This window comes from Typopeltis vanoorti, chromosome 16 (genome assembly GCF_054136105.1).
Source record: "Typopeltis vanoorti isolate ZY-2024b chromosome 16, IOZ_Tvanoo_1.0, whole genome shotgun sequence".
NCBI classification, from domain to species: Eukaryota; Metazoa; Arthropoda; class Arachnida; order Uropygi; family Thelyphonidae; genus Typopeltis; species Typopeltis vanoorti.
The window spans coordinates 45,745,728-45,768,647 of NC_143564.1; the positions used below are offsets into that span (position 1 = coordinate 45,745,728).

General features: G+C 34.6%; 1 protein-coding gene across 1 annotated transcript; it reads left to right on the forward strand.

Moving 5' to 3' along the window:
* Positions 1–3,779: 3,779 nt before the first annotated feature.
* On the forward strand, positions 3,780–20,027 carry mRpS28 (mitochondrial ribosomal protein S28). Its single transcript, XM_090406653.1, has 2 exons — positions 3,780–4,279; positions 19,712–20,027. Exons 1-2 carry the CDS (start codon positions 3,780–3,782, stop codon positions 19,884–19,886), a joined length of 675 nt encoding a protein of 224 aa, XP_090262779.1. The 3' UTR covers positions 19,887–20,027.
* Positions 20,028–22,920: the final 2,893 nt, after the last annotated feature.

A 22,920-nucleotide genomic window follows, 5' to 3' on the forward strand; every position in this document is an offset into this window, starting at 1 on the left:
AATCCTTTACTTGATTCCTAATTTAATTTAATTTAACTTAATCCTTCAGCGGATTCCGCTATGTGGCCATATTTTAATCTGTCCATCTTCTCCAGTTTGACAAACTCCATAGTTAACAGCATCCAAATGAGAGCAAGAAATATATCCATGAAGAAGAGAAGGGGAAAGAAGACACTACTATGGATACTTGTGAGCCATTGCTAACATGATTCTCAACGAAGCTGAAAATGTGTGCATTTTCTCTTAAATCACTAGATTTTCACTGAAGTGTATATTGCGACAAATTGTTATCCACATACATTACTGCAGGATAACAGCATACTGAAAGTATACCATCCTGCAGAGCACTAAGCATGTTAGCATTATCATTCCACATATAATGTACGGCCAATCTATACTGCATCATTACTCCTTACCTGACAGTCTAATTCTGATATTTGGAACTCTTGATATTATGGTAAGGTACAGATCAAAGTTTTTGTCAGCAAACACTAGCTTGTTTTCATTTGCAGGACCACAATGATCCAAAGCAACTTCTGTGACCTTCATTTTATGAATAAAAGATCCGTCCATAAGTATTCCAGATTGTTCATGAAAAATATATTCTTTTTTATTCCCAGGATTACTATTTTTTTCCGTGATGAGTCTCTGGACTCCATAGTGGTCTGATGATAATAATCCTTCACCCAATATATTTTTAGAATAATTATAAAGGAGAGGCTAATAATAATATTGTTTGGTTGTCTTCTTGTTTATGTACTTTTAAATTTAAGAAACACTATTATTTATAACTTCTATTCAACTTCGATTCTATTCTACAAAATTATTATACCAATTCACAAAAAAGGAGACAAAAGAATGTGTCAAAATTATAGACTCATAACACTCTTAAGTCATAGTTATAAACTATTCATTCGAATTATACAAAAGAGAAAACAGGTGCTTACAGAAATATTATATAGGAAAACCAAGCAGGATTCAGGCCACATAGATCCACTATAGACCATATCTTCACCATCAATATAGTAGGAAAATATTGGGAATACAACCTGCCCATATACTGTTGTTTTATAGATTTTAAGAAAGCCTTTGATTCAGTTAATAGAAACAAATTGATCATTCTCCTAAAAAAAAAACGTAAAAATGGATTCTGATATTTTAACATTTATTACAAATTATTATGGAGACACCAAAGCTTTTGTTAAAACAAACAACAGTAAAACCGGGAATTTTAGAGTCGAGAAAGGTAAAATGCAGGGATGCCCTCTCTCACCTCAACTCTTTATCATCTTCCTAGAAGAAGTCTGTAAAATCATAATTGATGAACCAGATGTAAAATTAAATGGTACCAACATTAATCACATAAAATACACGGATGATATCATTATTTTAGCAGATTCTAAACCACAGCTAGAAAAAAACTATTAATATTTTAAATGACTCTTGTAAAACTTATGGTATGAAAATAAAGCTTCATAAAACAAAAATAATGAAGATAGGTAAAGAAGAAAATATTTCTATAAATCTCGAAAATCACCTGTTGGAATAAGTTAATAAATATGTTTATCTTGGCAGTCTTATATCTAGTAACCTCAACAATATGGAAACAGTAAAACACAGGCTAAACCTAGGGTGGACCAACATGAATAAACTAAACAAAATATGGAAAAATAAAAAAAAATCTCAACGAGACTAAAATTAAAATTATATAAAACAATTATTATCCCAATGGCTACTTATGCTTCAGAAGCCTGGAGATTAACTCAACAACCAATTAAGAAACTTCAAGCATTTGAAATGAAATGCCTCAGAAAAATTAATAACACCCACTGGATGCAACACAAGACTAATGATCAAGTCAAAACAGATTTAAACTTCCCAGATAATATAATAGACAGAATCATTAAGCATCAACTGAGATGGTTTCGTCATATTCAGAGAATGGCCCCTAATAGACTCCCATATTTAGTTCTGAATGGATATATAGGAAGAAAAAGACCTAGAGGCAGACCAAGAAGTACTTGGATAAAGTTGCTGAAAGAACACTCACATCTACCCCCCTATAGAGTCATGATTGAGATGGCTAAAGATGGCGATAAGTGGAGAAACTTTCTTCTTAGTGGACTCAACCCGTTACCAATCGGATGAGATGAGAAGAGAAGAGATTCATCTTCGATGCCTATTATTGTTATTTATTTATTTATTTTTGGAGGGGTATTATTAATGATAGACGAAACATAAAGCCAAAAAATATACAAGTACCTTACTGTGACAGGTATGTAGAGGGCAGTTCATTCGAGGCTGTTTGGTGTGAGATAGAGATTAACAAAGCAAAATGTGTAATTTGTTGTTGCTATAATCCAAGGGGAACAAGGGAGAATGTAGATAGCATGTATTGGCAAATTAGCACGATGAGTGAAGGTCAAGTAATTATTATGGGGGATTTTAACTTTGGGGACATACATTGGGGGAAGGAATGATCACAAGGAACAAAGTAAATGGAGTTTATGCAGTTGTTAAGAGATAATTATCTGAGACAGCATGTGATGGAAGTATCACTGAGAAAGGAAATCCTTACTCAGTTCAGTGATACGGCTTGACTTTGCAAATGCTTTTGACAGGATTCTACATGGAACTCTGTTACATAAATTAGAGCAAATGGGTATGGATTCGAAGATGGTGATTTAGATTAAAGGATGGCTGGTGGACAGCTATCAAAGAGTGGTTTACGGAAGAGCTGAGTCCTGGAAAAGGCAAGTGACTCGTGGTGTACCTCAGGGCTCAGTTCTTGGTCCTCTATTGTTTAATTTGTACATCAATGATATTGGAAATACCTTGAATGGAAATATCCACTTGTTTGCTGATGATGCAAAATTGGGAGGAGCGATAATCAATTCAAATGATGTAAATATTTTACAGGATGACTTAAATAGGCTGACGGTATGGACTAAGGTAAATGGCTGGCAGTTCAACGTGGCTAAGTGTAAGGTGATGATGCACTTCGGGAGGATGACATCGCATGCTGTTTACTATATTAACGGAACTGAACTGCAAGAAGTTGATGAGACAAGAGACTTGGGAGTTATTGTGGGCAGAGAACTTAAGTTTAAAGGGCATATTGCAAAGATTGCCAAAACATCACATCAAATTACATGGTTGTTGAGGAACACACTAACAAGCAGGGATAGGGAAGTTATTGTTCCACTCTATAAGGCTTAATAAAGCCACATTTGGACTACTGTGCACAGATCTGGTTGCCAGGATTTCTTGGTGATGCGGAAGTGGTGGAGAAGATTCACAGGCGGGTTACAAAGATTGTTGCAGGTCTGTAGGATGTTCCCTATGAGGATAGATTGATGATCTGTGGGCTCCAAAAACTAGCTGATAGACGTAGAAAAGGAGATATGATAGAGGTATTTAAATTGTTAAAGGGATTTTACAGGATTGATACTGATGATATTTTTAAGACCAATGTAGGAAGTGAGAGAATGAGGGACCATCCCTGGAGATTGTGTAAGATTGTGGTTAACAAGGGTGTTAGGACTAGATTTTTTACTTGGAGGGTTGTGAATGAGTGGAATGCTTTGCCAGAGGTGGTTGTGAATGAATTTAAGGAGTGGTATGACAGGTATTGTGTAAATAATGGTTAGTGTGTCAATATCGGGTCTCCCGCGATGAGTCCTTTGACCCCGTGGAGACACCGTTAAAATAATAATAATAATAGTAGTTCCTTATTTTGATACATTTTGTAATGGTGGCGCTGATGATGCTCTTGCAAGATGTCAGCCCTGTTGGTTTGGCGTAATGTGTATTTGGTTGTTAGGAAGAATCTGAATATTGGTTTGTATTGTAGATGTACTTCTTCAGGGAACTCTGGTGAAACTGAATTTGGAAGTAGTGACGATTCTAATATTAAAAAGCATGATTTGTCACAGAATTCTCATTATACGTCAACAGTTTCTTCTCAATTACCCCTGAAAGCTAAAGTATATGAAACCAGTAGTGCAGTTAGTCCAGCGGAAAGCGATACAACGAAAAGTAGTTTTGCCGAGACATTCAAAAAATTTCAACAACTAGAGAAAGAAACTATTGAAGTAGAAATACCACAGAAATCTCCCACCTTTCGTAATCTGCTTCGTAATTCGAAGCTTATGCAACTTGGCGACCCAAAGAATAAAGTTGTAATAGGAAATATATATCACGTTGTAGACAATGACTTATATATTGACTTTGGTGGAAAATTTCATTGTGTGTGTCAGAGACCGAGAACAAATGCAGAGTAAGTATCGCAAGCGTATTTAGGATTACGTTATTTATTACTGTTAATTTTAACGAAGAATATGAATTGAATATCAAAGTACCCTTTACTAATGAGTCATTTTTTGACAACCAACCAAGTTGCTACTTATACTATATAATGCTGTTTGTTTCACTTAAGAAAACAATTGTACTATACCACAGCAACTAATTGCCCACTGTGTTTAGATGCAGTTTAAAAATATCATTGGTAATAAAATTGAAATGCGTTAAATGTGATACGCCCCCCCCGTATCACATTTAATGCATTTCATAATAAATTTAGTTTAATCCTTTATCCAAGTGTGAGCAAACAAAGTTTGTGCCTGAAAGTATCTTCAGGACTGGGGTAAGGTGGTACAACACCAGGGCAACTCGTTGCAAAGGTGGAGGAAGCTACCAACACTCCTAACTCAGTATCTCCTATAATGCAAAACACATCTCCTTGCGGATATGTCTAATGTTATGCATTAAGGGAAGGGCCACTACCCAGACTAGGTTTTGACCTTTATTGAGGTCTCTTCAGTGGGGGCCAATGTTGGTAGCTTCCTCCACCTTTGCAACGAGTTTCCCTGGTGTTGTACCACCTTACCCCAGTCCTGAAGATACTTTCAGGTGCAAACTTTGTTTGCTCACACTTGGATAAAGGATTAAACTAAATTTATTATACTCTAACCAAGTGAAAAATAAACTTTCAACATCAATAATGCATTTCATGTACATTAAATTCTGCGATATCTCATCAAAAATAATAAAAACTAACTTTGGCACTTGATTAGGAATCAGCATATCTTGTTATGAAAAAAACCAAAACAAATAATAAAATAATATACAATTCAAATTAAAATAATATTATTTTGGGATATGGGACAGTAATTTTACTTCATTTAGGATGAGTCTGACTTATTAAACTTCAAACATACCAAACCTCTTCAACTTGTGGAATTCTTTCTCACACTTTTCACAAAGGACTACAACTTGTAGCTGTTCATCAAACATATCACTCCCTTCTTCTTCATGTAATGTGCAGTAAACACAAACAGTTTGACATGATAGAAAATAATAATCCAACCAGATAGGCCTAGAGAAATTTTATTTCTTTATGTGATAACTATGAGGACTACTCACAAAAATTAATAATACAGAGTAAGGCTCATTGATTTATTAGAAAAGTTAGATGACCTTCAACATGTTTCACCCTCAATTGACATCATCAGGAAAAGTAGTAGAGAGTATACAAAAGATCTGAACACATTAACAATCATAATTAAAAAAAAAAAAATGAGAGTCAAATGTGGACTGGTTTGAAGGTTGTTCAGACATTAAATGTTCTTAAAAGATGTGCTGTCTGTCTTGACATTCCGTTCATGTTGGATAAAGAAATGATACCCTTATAATTAATTTTTGTAGATGCATGAGTTGGTTTTGTCAGAGAATAATAGTTATTTTAATAACCTTGAATAGCCTAACAGATAAGCCTAGATGTTTACGGTTGTTTATGACTTATTTTTAACGGTATTAACAACGCCCAAAGAAATATATTTTAAAACAATGTTTTATTAACTGCTTGTATTTCGCTGAATTCCAAATCAGCATCATCAGAGCACAACACAGCAATGTGTACATGACAGTGAGTGGTCACTGTCATGTATACATGCTGTGTTTGCTCTGATGATGCTTATTTGAAATTCAGCAAAATAAAAATAATTAATAAAGCATCATTTTAAAAAATAGTTCAATTGTTGTTAATATTGTTAATATCATTTAAAAATAAGTCATGAACTTCTTGAATAGAGCCATTTTGATGGAATTGGTTGAACAGGAGTCTTCTTTCATTTCATCATACTTTTAAATCGTTAAAGCACTGTTCTTTTAGGTTGAGATGATCCATCTTCAAAAAAAAAAAAAAAAATAGTATTATCACAGCCTTGAAGAATAGTGCTTTAAGGATTATTAAGAATAATGAAACAAAAAAGAAAGATCAACATATTCTTGTGTAATCAGTTCCTTCAAAATGACTATTCAAGAGAGTTATTAAACTTATTCTCTAATAAATCAACTCATGCACCTCCTACATTATTTGGAGGCCTGAAGTGGCTCGTAAAAGTTACCACATTTCATTCCCCATATTTAGACAGCTCTTTCTATTTGCTGTGTGTTTATGCATCAAAAGTGGATGTCGTAATCATCATCTGAAGTGTACATCACACAGATGTTTACTGCATGAAAGAAGAATGTTTATATTATTTTATTATGGAAAATACAGATTTCGAGAATCTTATTTACCTAGCTTTTCATATAATATTATTGTTAGACATAGTCTTAGATCTTAGGATCTTGAAAGTTTTGGTTTCAGGATATTTCTAGTTTTTAGATAATGAACTAAAGGTTTCATGTTCCTAAAGCATTGGATTGTAATGGCATGTGTAGTAGCATAACATGTAGGGTAGGTGTAGTTTGTGCCAGATATTCAAAATTATATTATTTTTTCTCATTAGGAGGATGTTTTGGAATTCTTCTGACCCAGAGTTCCCTCTTCTCCCCAAAGATGAACAAAAGTGTCTTAAGGGTGGTCCAAAATTAACTTGTTGGGTGGATGATCCAAACAAAAAAGCAAGAGGACCACTCTGAAAGACTTATCCTAAATGCCACAATGCCTTGTCATATCCTACTTAAATTTACTCACAGTTCTCGCATTTTTACACTTTAGCAACAAATTCCAACCACATCACCTTTCCACATACAAAATGCCACTTCATTCTACTTACCATACTTTAGTGCAATTTCGTGGGGGAGATCTTTCATTCTCACTATGTCCACCCCATAAAAATTCCTTCCATTATTGGATAAACTCTCATTGATAACCTATATGTTTTCATTTACATTCTGCAGATGTTTTTTGGCTACAACTCTTTTTTAAATTAGGAAGGTATTAAAACTGTTAATGAAAACAATCATAAATGGGCATAATTGCCTGCGTTTTCTGCATTGGCAGTAAAATCTTGATGTAGTTTCCTAAATATTGAGATTTTTCAAAATTGATATAAAAGACAATGAAATAGATCAGTAGTGAATAAGTGCGATGATAATGAATGAGTAAAAATTGATAAGTAAAAATGAAACAAAAGTGGATTGAAAACAAAAAAGGTACATTGAAAGCCTAAGAAATCTGCAAACTTAAAAGTATAAAGAAGGACAAATTTAAAAGACCTAAGAACTTGAAAAAAAAAAAAAATATATATATATATATATATATAAAAAACTAGTGTTTCAGATTTATTAATCCTTAATAATTTTAGTGATACTGTGTTTTAGTATTGAGTATGCAGAAAATAATTCCTTTCTTAATGATGTTAATTCACAAGATCCAAGAATAGCAGGGTTTTTTCTCCCGGAAACTCGGGTTTTTCATCCCGCATACATACAAATCGGCCCATCAGAACACACGCAATTTACAGACAAAAATTACTAGTTGTGGTGGTGTTGGAAGTGGGCGGTAGATGGCGTTGATGGAGATGATTCGTAGTAGAGGTTAGGTGTAGAGAGAATTGTAGATGTCCTCCCACGATGAGTCTTCGGACTCCTTGGAGGTATCAGGAATAATAATAATAATAATAATATCAGTATGAAAATTTATCATAAGCCAACCAATGTAGACAGTTACTTACACTTTGATTCATATAGGTGGATGATCCAAACAAAAGAGCAAGAGGAATGCTGTGAAAGGCTTATCCTGAATTCCACATTGCCTTGTCATATCACACTTAAATTTACTCACAGTTCTTGCACCTACACTATAAAAAACAATTGCACTCTCCCAATTCATTAATGCATATAAATACATGACAATTCCAGAAAATTTAAATCAGGAAATTATTGATTTGAAACAGATTTTTTTAAACTGAGCCTACCCTAACAATTAATAAACGATTTAAACTTGATTGTATGTATATATATGTGTGTGTGTGTGTGTAATGCTATAAAATATACACTATCTACCAATAATTGTCTGGATATTTTAGCAATTTACAATTCATACCAGCAGTCGAATCCTAATATCTGGGATGTCCACCTTTGGTTCGATCAACTCCTGCATTCTTTGAGTGAGGCTTTCCACCAATGTGTGTGTGTGGTAGACATCAGGTGGAATTTTTCTCCATTCCTCCATCAAAGCAGCACTGAGTTCAATAGATCAAGGACGTGCTGCTCTGGACCTCAATCCCTGCTCCAAGTCATCTCACAGGTGTTCGATGGGGTTTTAATAGCATCTCTTCATACCATTCCATAACAACCTGCAGTTTTGTGGCATGGGGCATTGTCGTTATGATAGTAACATGGGGCTGTTCCATAAAAACTCCAGTGTAGGCAGCACCTGATTATCCATAATATCAAGATACCGAGCTGCCTTCATGGAACCACAGACAACAACCAGTGGTCTCACTCCAAACCAGCTGAATGCACCCCAAACCATTACTTCTCCACCACCAAACTTGTCACACTTTTAGTAAACGCATTTCATTCACTGACCACTCTCTATGTTTATACCTTCACCTCAATTTCCTTTCCCCCAGCTTCCTATCCTAAGAAAAATTTTATCATTTTACCAAAATTGTAACATTTTCTTGCATAGTCAATAGGCAGTTTTTCTATTGGAATAAGAAAGAAGTGAGAATAGTAATTTCTTATTTTCCATTAATGGTATTAGTAGTTCTCTATATCAAAGTATGTATGAATTTGCCTATCCTATCCCATTCCCTCAGCCGTTTGGCTAGTGAGGTTAGCTATATGCTACCATACTAGGGAGATGATTATGAGCAAGGTGTTTTCCTATTGCCTCCCTTGTCATAGTATATATATGCTTTTCACCAGATAAACTGGTGGAAAAAAACCTGCTGTCCACACCCAAGACCAACTAACTTGGCTCTGGCTGAGGAAGATCCTTAAGCTCCTCGCATCTCTGACAGGAATCGAACCTAGGACTCCTTCCCCAGGCATATGGTTGTGAAGCGCATAGCCACTAGGCTAACCATGCAATCTATTAATTTGCATTATCATTTAAATAGGAACTAGAATGCTCGCTTGTTTATCCAAATGGAACTAATGTCATGTTCTTTTTTTTTATAAACTCTTCAGGTGATTTATTATTATTATTTATTATTATTATTATTATTATTATTATTATTATTATTACATGATGCCTCCATGGAGTCCAAGGACTCATCGAGGAAGGGTTCCTACTCTACAACCCTCCTTCTCCATCACTACAATTTTCACAGACAATCACAAACATCCATTCCCATGGCAGGATTCGAACCCGCAGCCTTTTGCTGGAGAGCGGATACACTAACCACTTGGCCAGCCATTTATTTGTATATTCTGCTGTTAATATATACAAAGTTAGTTCTTTACCTTCTAGTTATGTATTTTACTAATTTAACTTACATATATGTGTCTGACCACCATCATGTCATGTCGATAATCACACTATGTATGTCGATTTGAATGACAGTACAATAGTGCTACTAGTGCCTCTAATGCAGTGGTTCTTAACCTGGGGTGTGTGCACCACTGGGGGTGCCAGAGAAGTTTCTAAATGTTGACCCAGATTTGATGGACGACAGCTATTTAATCTTATTGAAATACGAGCCATTGCACGTATTCAAATGGAACTTGAAAAACTGGACATAGAACAGTTCTTGTTTACACAGTTAGAACCTTATTTACAGCTGGCAAAAGCAGCATTGCAGACACTTTTACCATTTGCCACCACCTACCTGTGTGAAATGGGATTTTCATCACTTTTGCACATAAAAACAAAAGCCAGAAATCGCTTAAATGCAAGTGATGACTTATGCGTGGCTCTTTCAGAAAAGGAGCCTCGCTTCAAAAGTATTATTATGAATAAACAACAACAACAACAACAACATAGCCATTAAAAATTGAGATATTGTTTTGTATGTATATGTAAATGTATGTGTTTATTTTTCAATCAATAAATATTCTTGCAATAGATGTTATTTCCTAAATAAAGAAATAGAAACACATTTTCCAAGGGGGTGTGAGAACTTATTTTTAGATTCAAGGGGGTGCCGATCACTGAAAAGGTTAAGACCTACTGCTGTAATGGAACAAGAAATCACTATTCTCACTGGTTATTATACTTATGCTGTGATTAAAATGATTAAAAAGAAGAATGGGAATGATTTTTAGGACTACAAAGTTGCATACAGTAATTTGATATAAGTCAGGGTAATAATATTAAAAAAAAAAAATTTATGCTTGTACAGAAATGCATCATCTTTTATGATCTGCTAACATTAATTAATAACTTGTTGCACATAATTTCTATGTGCATTAGTTTCAGTAATATGCTATTCACTTTATTAATATCAGGCCCACACACACACAAAAAAAAAAAAACGACTTATCAACACATCTGTGCCATGCATGTGGTCAAGAGAGCAAGAAGAAAGAAAGTAAGTAGCTGACTGCATACACACAGCTAAGAGAATTAATAAATTGGGAATTAAATGGATTAGTTGCAGCATTAAGCAGGAGTTTTTAAAAAAAAAGAAATAAGTATGTGGAAGGGATTCAAAGAGAAACGTGATCAGAAATCCCATTAGCAGTATAAAGCACAGGCCAGAAGAGCGATGGTATGGTAAGAAATCCAAAATCAGAGTATGAGAGGAGATTAGCTGAACAAGCCAAGAGTAATCTGAAAGAGTGTTTTTCAGTATGTGGCAAGTAAAAGAAAGAATGACCATAGCAGAATAATTTTGATAAATGCAGTTAGTAGAGAGTTGAACTGAAGCAGATGAAATGGTTGAATTATTGAGTGAACATTATGCAAGATTGTATCATCCACAATAATAGATATGACGGGGGTAAATGTGGATGGACTTATCATATTTAAGTGTAAACTCTTGCTTTGTTGTTGTTGCCCAAATGAACTTTATCTGTTTGCACTATTTAATAGTCAAGAAATAGTATGCATGCTTCATAAAGTAGGGGTAAAAGAAATTGAGGTGCATAGGATATTCGAATCTTAATGCGAATACAACTATAGGTTTGGATGGGATATCAGCTTGTGTGTTACAAGAAATTGGTAGTACCTTTGACTAGATTATTTAATCTGAGTCCCAGCTCTGGTACAATCCAAAGAGAATGGAAGGAGTGGGAAAATACTTCTGTTGCATAAAGAAGGTTCCAAGACAAATAGCAAATTATTAACTAGTTAGAATTTCAGGAGTAGTGATTAAGGAATTGGAAAAGTTGATTAAAGATGAAATTCAGGAATGAGATACTGTATAGGGGAAGCATAGTTTTGTGAAGGATGAGTCATGGTTCAGTAAACGTACTTTATAATAAAGTGACATGTGAATTTGCAAAGGGGTTGACAGGATACTGCATGGAATTCTGATACATAAATTACAGCAAATGAACATGGACATAAAGTTGGTGATATAGATAAGAGGATTGTTGTTGTTGTTGCAGAGATACCAGACAGTAGTTTATTAAGGAGCAGAGTTCCTGGAAGACCTGTCAGTAGTAGCATGCTATAGGCTTCTCTAATTGTGCCCACTGCTATTTAATTTGTACCTTAAGTATACACAAGATGATTTGAGGGGAAATATTTAATTTGAAGATAGTGTAACATTCGGCAGAGCAATTATCAATAAAGATGATATAGGATGATTTAAATAGACTGGAAGTAAAGGAGCAAAGGAGAATGGATATCAATATAATGTGGCAAAGTGTAAGGTTATGCATTTTGGAGTGAAAAGATTACCAGTATATGCCACATTAATGGGAGCTGTACTCCAGGAAACTGATGAAGTCAGATTTGAGTTGGTAGATGAGGAATTCAAGTTCAGAGGGCATTTTGCAAAAATGGCTAAAACAGCACATAACACAATAAATGAGTATTTCTTGCTACCTGCATGTATTTTCTTATCATGCTTTGTTTTATCTGACATTTCTTTATTTATATTGTAGCTTCTAGGTAAAGTAAAGAGAAATGTGATTTTGTAGCTTTTTGACAGTTGAAAACTCAATGCTTGCAACATCTTTCCATCCAAATAGTGGTATTCACATAATTATTCCCCCCCTCCCTCCCACACACACCACTCTTATACATGAGATTGCCATAATCACAGAACTATGATTTCACACTCACCAATAAAAATTCACATTCTTAGAATTTTTTGGGGGAGGTGGGGGAAATACTTATAGTTGATATTACAGTACTTATCATATTTAAGTTTAAACTCTTGCTTTGTTGTTGTTGTTGCCCAGATGAACTTTATCTGTTTGCAGTATTTAATAGTCAACAAATAGTATGTACGCTTCATAAAGCTACCTAAAGAGCGGTTATAATCTCTCTGGAGGAATGGAGAGCTAAAGTTAGTTTTTAACTGTATAAAAATATTAATGCATTGTGTTTTATGAGTAAGGGACTAGTGTATGAGGGAATTCCAAAAGTAATTTTGAATTCCCTCATGCACTAGTTTCTCTCTGTTGTGATCTGGCCACCCAAAAGAGAGATGTCAATGAAACAAAAGAACAAAAGATAGTTTGACTTCTCTACTTTATAGCCATAAGCTATTTCTTGACATAATATTCCTCCCTTTCAGTACATTTTCTCCACTGCATCATAAGTTTTTAAGTCATCATGGTAAACACTATTCACATGTTTTTCTAAACCATTTTCTTGCCTCTGATTTTATCTGTTTTACTTTCAGAATGGATTCTTTGATGATGTGTCTTCAGTTTAGGAAATAACCAGAAGTTTGATAGACCTCAGAGCATGCTGTAAGGAGGTGTCCAAAATTTTATATCTAATGTCTTCAATAGTACATACATGAATGAGCATGTGTATAGACTCACATTGTCATGTTGCAAAAGTCGTGACTGTTCTCAGACGCAATTAGTTATTCTTTCAACATGCTGAAGGTTTTCACATAGCTTTGTAAATTAATTGTTATCCCTGTCACTATACAGTTCTAGTGAATGACATCTTTGCTCTCCCAAAAGACAGCATTCATTTTCTGGTGCAAGGTTAAATTTAAACTTTTTGCTTCGTGGTGAGGCATGGCAGCAGTTTTCCTTAGACTTGTATTAGAAAATGAATCGATTTCTATGAAAATCTGTGCATTTCTGTTCCCAGATGGCGTTGCTTTCAGCTGTAGTTTCGTTTCTGCCATCGCGGTGACCTGCACGCTTGCAGTAGTGATGAGCAATACCTGATTTTTCAATCACAGTACGAATTGATACCGTGAAGTTTTCACATCAGTAATTTTAAACTGTCAGTAGCTCGTGGCACCCGTAACATGTTGTGATGTGATTTCACATTCACAGTGCTGTATTGAAATCGTGAACAAGGATCATACACAAATTGTGAAATCACATTCACACTTCTACCAAGTAACAGTTGTTACTTGTGAATATTAGATATCAGTGAATAAACCATAGTTCATGAAATATTGCTTCACTAGCTTGCAGTGTTGGTGTTCATAGTCGCATTCAGAAGCACATAGTATATTGCAGAATTTCTGCTACATAATTTAGCATGTGATAGTTGCTTTCAAGTTGCGTTGGTGGATGATCCATGTTCGTAACATGGAGAAAAAAGACAGAAAATGTATTTCGGTAGAAGAAAAGATGGCAGTTCTGTGACGTGTAGATTGTCATGCCGGAACACATGGGCAATTAGCAAAAGATCTTGGATTCTCCATGTCCACTTTGAACACGATAGTAAAAAACAGGTCAAGCGTTGAACTCAATGCAAAGCAATCTGGCTCTATGTCAAAAAACGAAAATATATCCGGAAATCGACATACGATGAATTGGATAAACTTATGACAGAGTGGTTTGTTTCTATGAGAGCATCGGGTATTCCAGTTGATGATACTATACTTCGGTTGAAAGCCCTTGAATTTGCTGCGAGGTTGGAGATTAATGGTTTTACTGCGTCAAATGGATGGATTGATTGTTTCAAGACTCGTCACAATATTGTGTATAATCAGGTGTGTGGATAAAGTAATAGTGTTTCAGGGGAAACTGTAAACCAGTGGAAACATGAACTAAAAACTACTATTCAGGACTATGAACTGAAAAATATTTTTAATGTTGATGAAACTGGGCTCTTTTATAACATGTAAAACGCCAAGTAAAACATGTTTTAAAAGAGAGAAGTGTCACGGTGGAAAACTCAGCAAGCAGAGGGTAACTGTTTTACTCATGGTCAATGCTGATGGATTAGAAAAATTACCTCCACTGGTAATTTTTAAATTTAAAAAGCCAAGGTGTTTTAAAAACGTGAAAAATCTGCCTACTAAGTATGATGCCAGCAGCACAGCATGGATGACCAGCAGCATCTTCACATCCACCATGCATGCTCTGGATGCTAAAATAGGGGCAAATCACTGCAAAATACTACTGCTAGGCAAATGTCCTGCACACCCTGAAGATCTGCAGCTCAGAAACATTAGATTAGTGTTCTCTCCCCCTAATTGTACAAGTGATCTTCCGCCATTAGATCTGGGCATCATCCATGCATTTAAATAGAAATATAGAAAAATGCTTCTTGAAAAAGCTGTTTATACATGATAATGGTATGAACCCAAAACAAATGACCATATCAATCCTTGATGCCATGCATTATGTGACCAAAGCATGACCACATAATGCATGTTGCATGTTACTCCTGAAACCATATCCAACTGTTTCCGGAAAGCAGGAGTTGTGGTTGTGAAAAGGAAGGAAGGAAGTGGAGGATATCCTTTCCAACCACCTTGGTGAAGAAGTGGTTGAAGAAGACTGTGAGTAAGAGCCTACTGTCCTTACTAGTAAAGAAGCAATGGAAGCTATCTCTTTTTTGAGGTGGTATATTGCAAGTGCATCAGGAGACGATGGGGCATTTAATGCCTTATTCACTGTGGTTAGGTGGCAGGTGGAACTTATAAGAGTGCAGAAAAGGCAAAAACAATCAATAATTAAAGATTTTTTTTTAAATAGATAAATGTAAGTAATTGTAAATTCATTTATTTTCAGTTATTAAGTTTTGTAATCTAGCATGTAGAGTCACATACTAGCAGTAAGTTATCTTTTAGCCTTCATCTTTTTAGGCTCTATATTTAAGTAACTTAATGGATGCACCTTTTTGACAACTCGTATAGCAGAGTATATAAGTTCTTTTCGCAATAACCTTTGGTATTAATTTGGTTTAGCTACTCACTGATAATCCCTCAATAAAGGCTGAAACCAGTCTGGGTAGTGACTGGTTTCAGCCTTTATTGAAATATGACCTCCCACCATAATGTAATAACAGCATACATTTCCTAGGAAATGTGTTTTTACATTATGGAAAATACCAAGAATAGCGATGAGAACTTTACCCACCTTTTGCCGTGAGTTGCCTGTGTTTGTACTACGTAATGGGACTACTTGTATTAGCTCACGCTAGTAATCGCCGATACTTTTATAGTTTATACTATATTCGGCATGAAACTCTCTGATACCAATCTTTGAGTTTCTTATTCGGTTTTAAAACAATGTGGGATTTAATATCCCCTTATTTTAAATAATGTTTATATTGTCGAAATGAAGCCTATTGGCTCTTTATATTTAAGTATCTTTTAGTCTTTTTTTTAATGTTTTTTACATTTCCTGCTATTTACACTTTTTTTGATCAGTCCCCCTGGAAAGTGTAAAAAGGGTTTTACGTGTGTGTGTGTGTGTGTGTGTGTGTGTGTATATATATATATATATATATATATATATATATATATATATACTGCTGAAAACAATTAGTGGATATTTTGATTTTGTTATAAATTATAAAGTTATAAAAATAATTTACAAATGTAACACAATTTGTAATAAATATTGATTATTTAAACAATATCTCATCAATTACACCCTATCCATAAGTAAGAAATATTTATTCATGTATAAAGTACCCAATAGTTATAATTATCCCCAAATTGTTTTGAGCAGTGTATATGATAAAATTTGGTGAGGAGCACCTTTTCTCTTGTATTATTTTTGAGAGAAGTTTTAATTCTTCAAATAAATCTATTGTATCTACATCAGATATTGTAAAATATCTTGTTGCCCTAATATGGCGCTCATCACAACATGGCTGAATGAGTGCCCTTAATTAAGTGGCGCTGTGAGGCTTCCTCTATGCTACACCCTGTCAGTGGTACTGCCAGTAATTTACAAGACTTGAAATGCCTAATGAACAATCCTTCATGGATGACTAGTGAGAAGTGAAAGCAGGGTGCGAAACAGACAATGGTAGGTTATTAAGACATGCATATGATTGGTGTGGTATTAACAAAAGATTGTGCAACTGAAAGATAAAAGCAAGCTGACAGTTGAGTTGAAATACTAACTCTCTTCAACCGAATTCCATAATATGTGAAACTGCCATAACAACATACACTATATATACATATTTCTTAGTTTTAACACATTCGATTGAATTTTATTGCTGCTTTGCGGCAGGCAGACTCGCACACACATCTAACTAATAACAGTGGTTTTTTAGTTAGATACTGTGTTTGCCGGTGCAACATATGGTGTTGCTTGAGTCTGTACAGCATAGTTTCTGTATGAGGGGACATGTGATTCATTAATTAGTATCGTTTATATCCCAGTTGTCTCTAATTGCACTATTTGTTGAGAAATATATTACACAGACTGCTCGTACCTTATTCACTGACATAATAAATACTTGTTTTTCTTGCCTCTGCAGTATAGTGGCTACTTGGGGAGGGTATGTTGTTTACTGTGGGGAGCAAGTTACTATCGCCCCGACATGAAAGTGTTTAAACTTTTTTTCATGTACGGGGTATATTTGAAACTTTTTAATTTCTTTTTTCAAAAAGTAAAACCAGGGGTGCGAGTTATACGTGAGGGCAAGTTATCTTTGAGTAAGTATGGTATTTCAACTATGGATAGATACATTGGTATCTTCCTTAAATGGAAAAATAGCTCAGATGACAGTGATAATATAAAACAAGTTTGTAATGACAGTTCTTATGTAATTTCTGAAGAGAAAGAGGTCTGCAATGAATCCACAGAAACACAGAATTCCCATCAATTGCAATCCGATAATATTAATACGTTGAACGAAAGAAAAGATTTGCCGACTTGCTTGACACTCGACCAGTGGATCACATTCAAAGGTAAATATAGTTGGTTATTTTGTAAGGACGGTGGTTTGGGATGTATAACATGTGCAGAGGTACAGACCCTAGACACAAGTTCTTCATATCAGGGAATTCAATTAGCATCAGAGAGTGGATAAATGGATTATTATGTATTAAAGGGGAAAGGTCTAAACAAACTCCACCCGAATAAATAAATAAATAAAATGTAAAAAATATGTTGCGACAATCTAGCAATAGTCACATTTATGATCCTTACTTTAAGGGCCGTGGAACTTATTCATTTAGAATTTAACCACTAACAATGCCACTTGTATTATCCTGATTTGCCATTTGTCTAGACTGCCAGAGATGCTTAGGTATTGGTACTGGATAATCCTTCTGGTTTTGGCTGACCAGTGGTATAGGGGAAAAGTTCTGTTGATTTAAGGGTATCTAGCTACTTCAAATCTTACTAGTTTTAAATCTTATTTTGTTTTGTGGATGATGCATAGGCTTTTCTGTTCTGTTCTATTCTGTAGCCTAAGACACATCAAATTGTTTGAATTCAATGTAGTGTTCCACTTCCTTTCTTATCATGTTATGGTAGCTGACATGCACAAGAAATGCCATATAGGTGAATGAGTTAGGTCTGGAAGAGCTAACTAGATTAGCAGTTTTGGTGGAAAATTAGTATGTTATATTCTTTGAAAAATTTGCCATTTGAGCTGTCTTTAGAATATGATATGTTTATAACTTTTTTTATTCATTTTAGTTAGATTTAAGTACTAATTGATATGTTTCTCATCTCATTTTCCTTTTTCCCTCTTTTAACTTGCTGTGTCGAGGGTTTTTATTAATCTTTGGACCTCAAACCGTTCACAGGATAAGGTGGGCAGCCTTACGCCCTGGTGTATCCTATGTCCATACTGTTGAGTTCTCAAGGCTGGTTTGCCTGCTTTGCGGGATGATAAACCCGAGGATAGACTGGGGGGGGGGGGAACACTACTATCCATGCCCAAGACTAACTTGGCTATGGCTGAAAGATCCTTCAGCTCCTCATTACCGACATGAATCGAACCTAGGACACTCCTTCTCCAAGCATATGGTTGCAAAGCGACAGCCAATAGGCTAACTGTGGAAACTTTGATATGTTTACTGTTATAAATATTATTTCTGAAGGTTGATTCAAGGGATTGGAGTATATTCAGTGCCTTGTTTAAGGAAGAAATAGTCCTAAGTTAGCAGTGCCTAATTTGCTAAAATTGTGTTTTCTAGTTATCATTAAGATATATTGTATATGTCTGTGTGGGCTGGCTTTCTGTAGAGTGAAGTTAATTGGCTTGAAGTAAGCCTTGTCATTCAGATGATAATGAATGTTGTTCCTGATAGAATAAACTTATTAAGTGACAGGTGCCTGGTGGCTAATTGGCCAAATCACAGGATGTCGTCAGCATATCTAAGACAGTCTAGTTTTAAAGTGGATTTAATTGGTTTTAACTTTAATTAAGCATTGTATATAGAGTCTGTCCTTTTATGCAACAATACTCATTGAAAAAATGTAGCTTTAAATAAGATCTCAATATGGAGATTATTATTATAACGTGACTCCTCCAAGGAGTCCAAAGACTCATCGAGGGAGGGCACTCTACAACTCTCTGTCTCCACCACTCAATCCACCAACTACAGTGAACCGCGTTATCTACACCTACACCATCTACCACTGCCACCACTAGTATTTTCACAGACAATCATTAACATTCATGCCCACAGTGGGATTCAAATCCACAGCCTTTTGGCTGGAGAGCAGATACACTAACCACTCAGCCTGCCAGGTAAAACATGAAAGTCAGCATAACTTAAAATTATTTGGTTCTTAGTACATTGTTTCATTTGTATTTAGACAAATGCAATTTATTCTATTTAATATATTTCATTTATGTTAAAAACAAATCTCATTTAAAATGTGATACAATATTATCACCAAATTATAGTCAGTGATTCTGTTGCAAATGAAATATTATTTATTATAAGATAATATTAAGACATTTTAAAAGTTTAGTACAAAAATAAAACCATGAAATATAATTAGCAGTGTCTAGTTTTAATGTTCATCAGTCAGATTAATTAACTTTTATTCATCATTATCAGCAGTGATATGTATTGGTATTTAATGTGAATTACAACTGTTGAACAGCAGAAGAGTCAACTTGCAATTTTATAAAAAGGAAATAACTAATATTTTTTTTTTATTTCAGGAATTATGTCCGGGGCGCAAAAGTGAAACTCCGTCTTCAAGATCTTGAACTTTCAACCCGGTTTCTTGGATCTCATCAAGATATGACCCTTCTAGAAGCAGATGCCACATTATTAGGCTTAGTGTGGACTCCACTTAAAACATCTGGACCTACAAAGAGTGGCAGAAAAATTTGAACATTGTGTAATATACTTATTAATTGAATTCAGGCAATATCAATACTTGCCTTTTGTTTGCATAAGTAGAAATCATTTGATTTATTTGTAGAAAACATTGTTGATGAATGAATAAATTAGAACATTTTTATTTAAAAGAAATCTAAAAATATCTGTCTTCTTTTATGCTATTCGCTATAAGTAGATTTGCTTGAATGATACATCTAGTGTAAATTTAAAAAAAAAAATGTATGAGTTAAAACTGATATTTATCATTCAATATTGTCTTTCTTCAGTAAGAAAACACATCTTGCCTTTTGCAGCATGTCTCAGTTTCAGTGGCTTGTCACAGACAAATAACTTCAGAGAAATGTAATTAATAGTATAATTACATTTCTTATAAATTAATAGTTGGCAGGTGGCTAAGAAGAAATCTCTTGATGCTTTTCATGAATAGATAAAGGCTGTCATCCTTTGGGAAGACTGAGCAAGAGGCTGTTTCTTAGGTAGGTGGAGTGAAAGAAAGAATCTGTGGATCTAGAGTAACAGAATCCATATTTCAGGTCACTAATCAGTAGTTGGTATCCAGGTGATGAAAAGTTGGTTGTTGATGACCACCTCCACAGTTATGGAAACAGAAAATGCAATGTTTGATAAGGAAATTTTAAACCATAGCAGTTCAAAAAAAAGGGGGGGGATTCAAACTTTTGCATTCTCTGACATAAGTGGTTATCTCTCTCTTTAAATGTACAAGCATTGCCCTTGCATACACCATAAGGAATTGTGCAAGGTGGAGTTTTGGGCATTTGAGATGTATGGTAGTTATTGAGGTTCCATTAGAAATAATAACTTAAGTTTGTGATGAAGGATTTGAATCCATGTCTTTCCAACCAAAGGATAGCCGTTGTAGGTATTTTCAGAGCTTTTCAGTTTGACTGTTTGTCATCATGTTACTTACTGCAGATCCTCAATACCACGATTTTTCCTCCAGGACACATTAAAAATAAATAAATCATGGTTGTGATTTTCTGAAACCTGCAAATTGTCCCCCCCCCCCCAACCATTTGTAATGAGTGAAACTTTTTACCACCTATTACTAGCTAGTGTGTGTTTGTTTGGAGTAAAGCACTGAACCTTCAGGATGTCATACTGTAAAATAAATATTAAACAGAAAGGTGCAAACAATGTATTTTTTTTTCTGTCAAATTTTCAAACAGATTTGTGTATATTTATGTATTCATTAGATTTGTTTTGGTTTCCATTCAGACAGAAGAGAAAATCTTCACCTTATGCAAGATATATGTAGGTGGCATCAAAAGGAGAAAAAAAAAAGACGTAAGAAAACTTTCTATGGTCATGTGTCACACACTCAGAGGACATGTGCATGCTTTGCCTGTTATGACATTTCTGAACATTCAAAACATTTTTTATTATTCAGTATATTTATTAATTCCATATAATTTTTGAATTGTGGATTATTTACTTTGTTGTTAGAGACCCACCTCACAAAAAAAGAGAAAAGCATTGATAGTGAATCTGTTTCAGACAAAACATGTGAATCTAAGTTTATGAATTTGGATATGAAACTTTCCATCATTTAGCAAGTTGAAAAAGGTAAACATGCTGTTTTACATGTTCACCTTTTTAACACTTACATTCGAATTTTTTGTTATAATTAAAATTTTTTTTTCATTTAAAGTGCAGTGTGTTTATAAGTTTATTTATTTTTTTTTTTTTTGTATTTGAGTGCTTCCAAAAAAAAAAAAAAAGAAATTTTTGATAAAGTTTAATTTATGGTTGTCTGTTATGTTTTCTTAAAAAACAAAATGTTATGAGTCATCTTTTTTACATATTCTTTATTGAAATGCCATTTATATATCTTTATAATAGCATAGTTATCATATTTCACCTTAAACCCATTAACTATCAGGGCGCTCACAACTACTTCTAGAAATCCATTCCACTCATTCACCACTCCTTGAGTAAAAATCTGGTTCATTACTAACCACACTCTTATGCCAGGGAAGAGTTCTCTCTGTCTATTCATCATGCATGGAAAACTTTCTTTTACGTCAGTCGTAAGTCCTTTTAATACCTTTATAAGTTTCTGTCATGTCCTCTCTTTTCACCTATCAACTAAATTTTGCAACCCACACACATTCAATCTATCTTCATAGAGAGCATTCTAAAGACCTGTCACCAGCTTCTTGTCATTGAATCCTCTCCTCTATCTCCTGATCCTTGAGAAACCCATCATCAATTTCCTGATATGTATCCTAGTGTCTTCCCATGACTTTTGTTTAGCTGCTTTCATACATAGTTTAGCCCTCTTATATGTTTCTCTATATTCTTTTAGGGCATCTGCTGACTTATTTGCTAGGAACTTTTGGTATGTTTTCTTCTTTTCCAGAACTGCTTCTTTTAACTTCTTGTGTCCACCATGGAGTTTTTATTTTTCTATCTCACAGACAACTTAACCACATACCTGCCTAGCTGAAAAAATCATTGTCTTCATAGTTTTCCACTGAGACTCCAAGGTTTGGTTTTTGTTTTCAAACAGCTTCAAATTTTCTTCAATAATGTTTGGTTAGTCAAGTCTGCAGTTTATCCTGTATACCATTTTTATCCTGCTTATCACTAAGTGATGGTCACTTCCAATTTCAAATCCTGTGTACACTCATGTATCTTGAACCAGCATGAAGATATCACTATCAACAATAACGTAATCAATGAGGCTTTTCTTATTTCATGGTCTTCTCTCCGTGTGAACTTGTGCACATCTTTATGTAGGAACCCAACGTTAGTAATGACTAGTGTGTGTGTGTGTCCTGAGAGAAATCCATCAGTACTATTTTTTTTATATCTGCTGACTGTTCTAATGACTTGGAAAATTCTTCCACTCCTTCCTTTGAAGAACCTTCAGTGTGACCATAGGCACAAATAAGTTTCATTGTCATTTTCTATTCATTCACCTTCATATCTATCCCCACTTCCCTCTACTTGAAACTGCCTTCCAATCAAGAAATTTACCTTCTTGTTTGGTGTTGAATGCTAT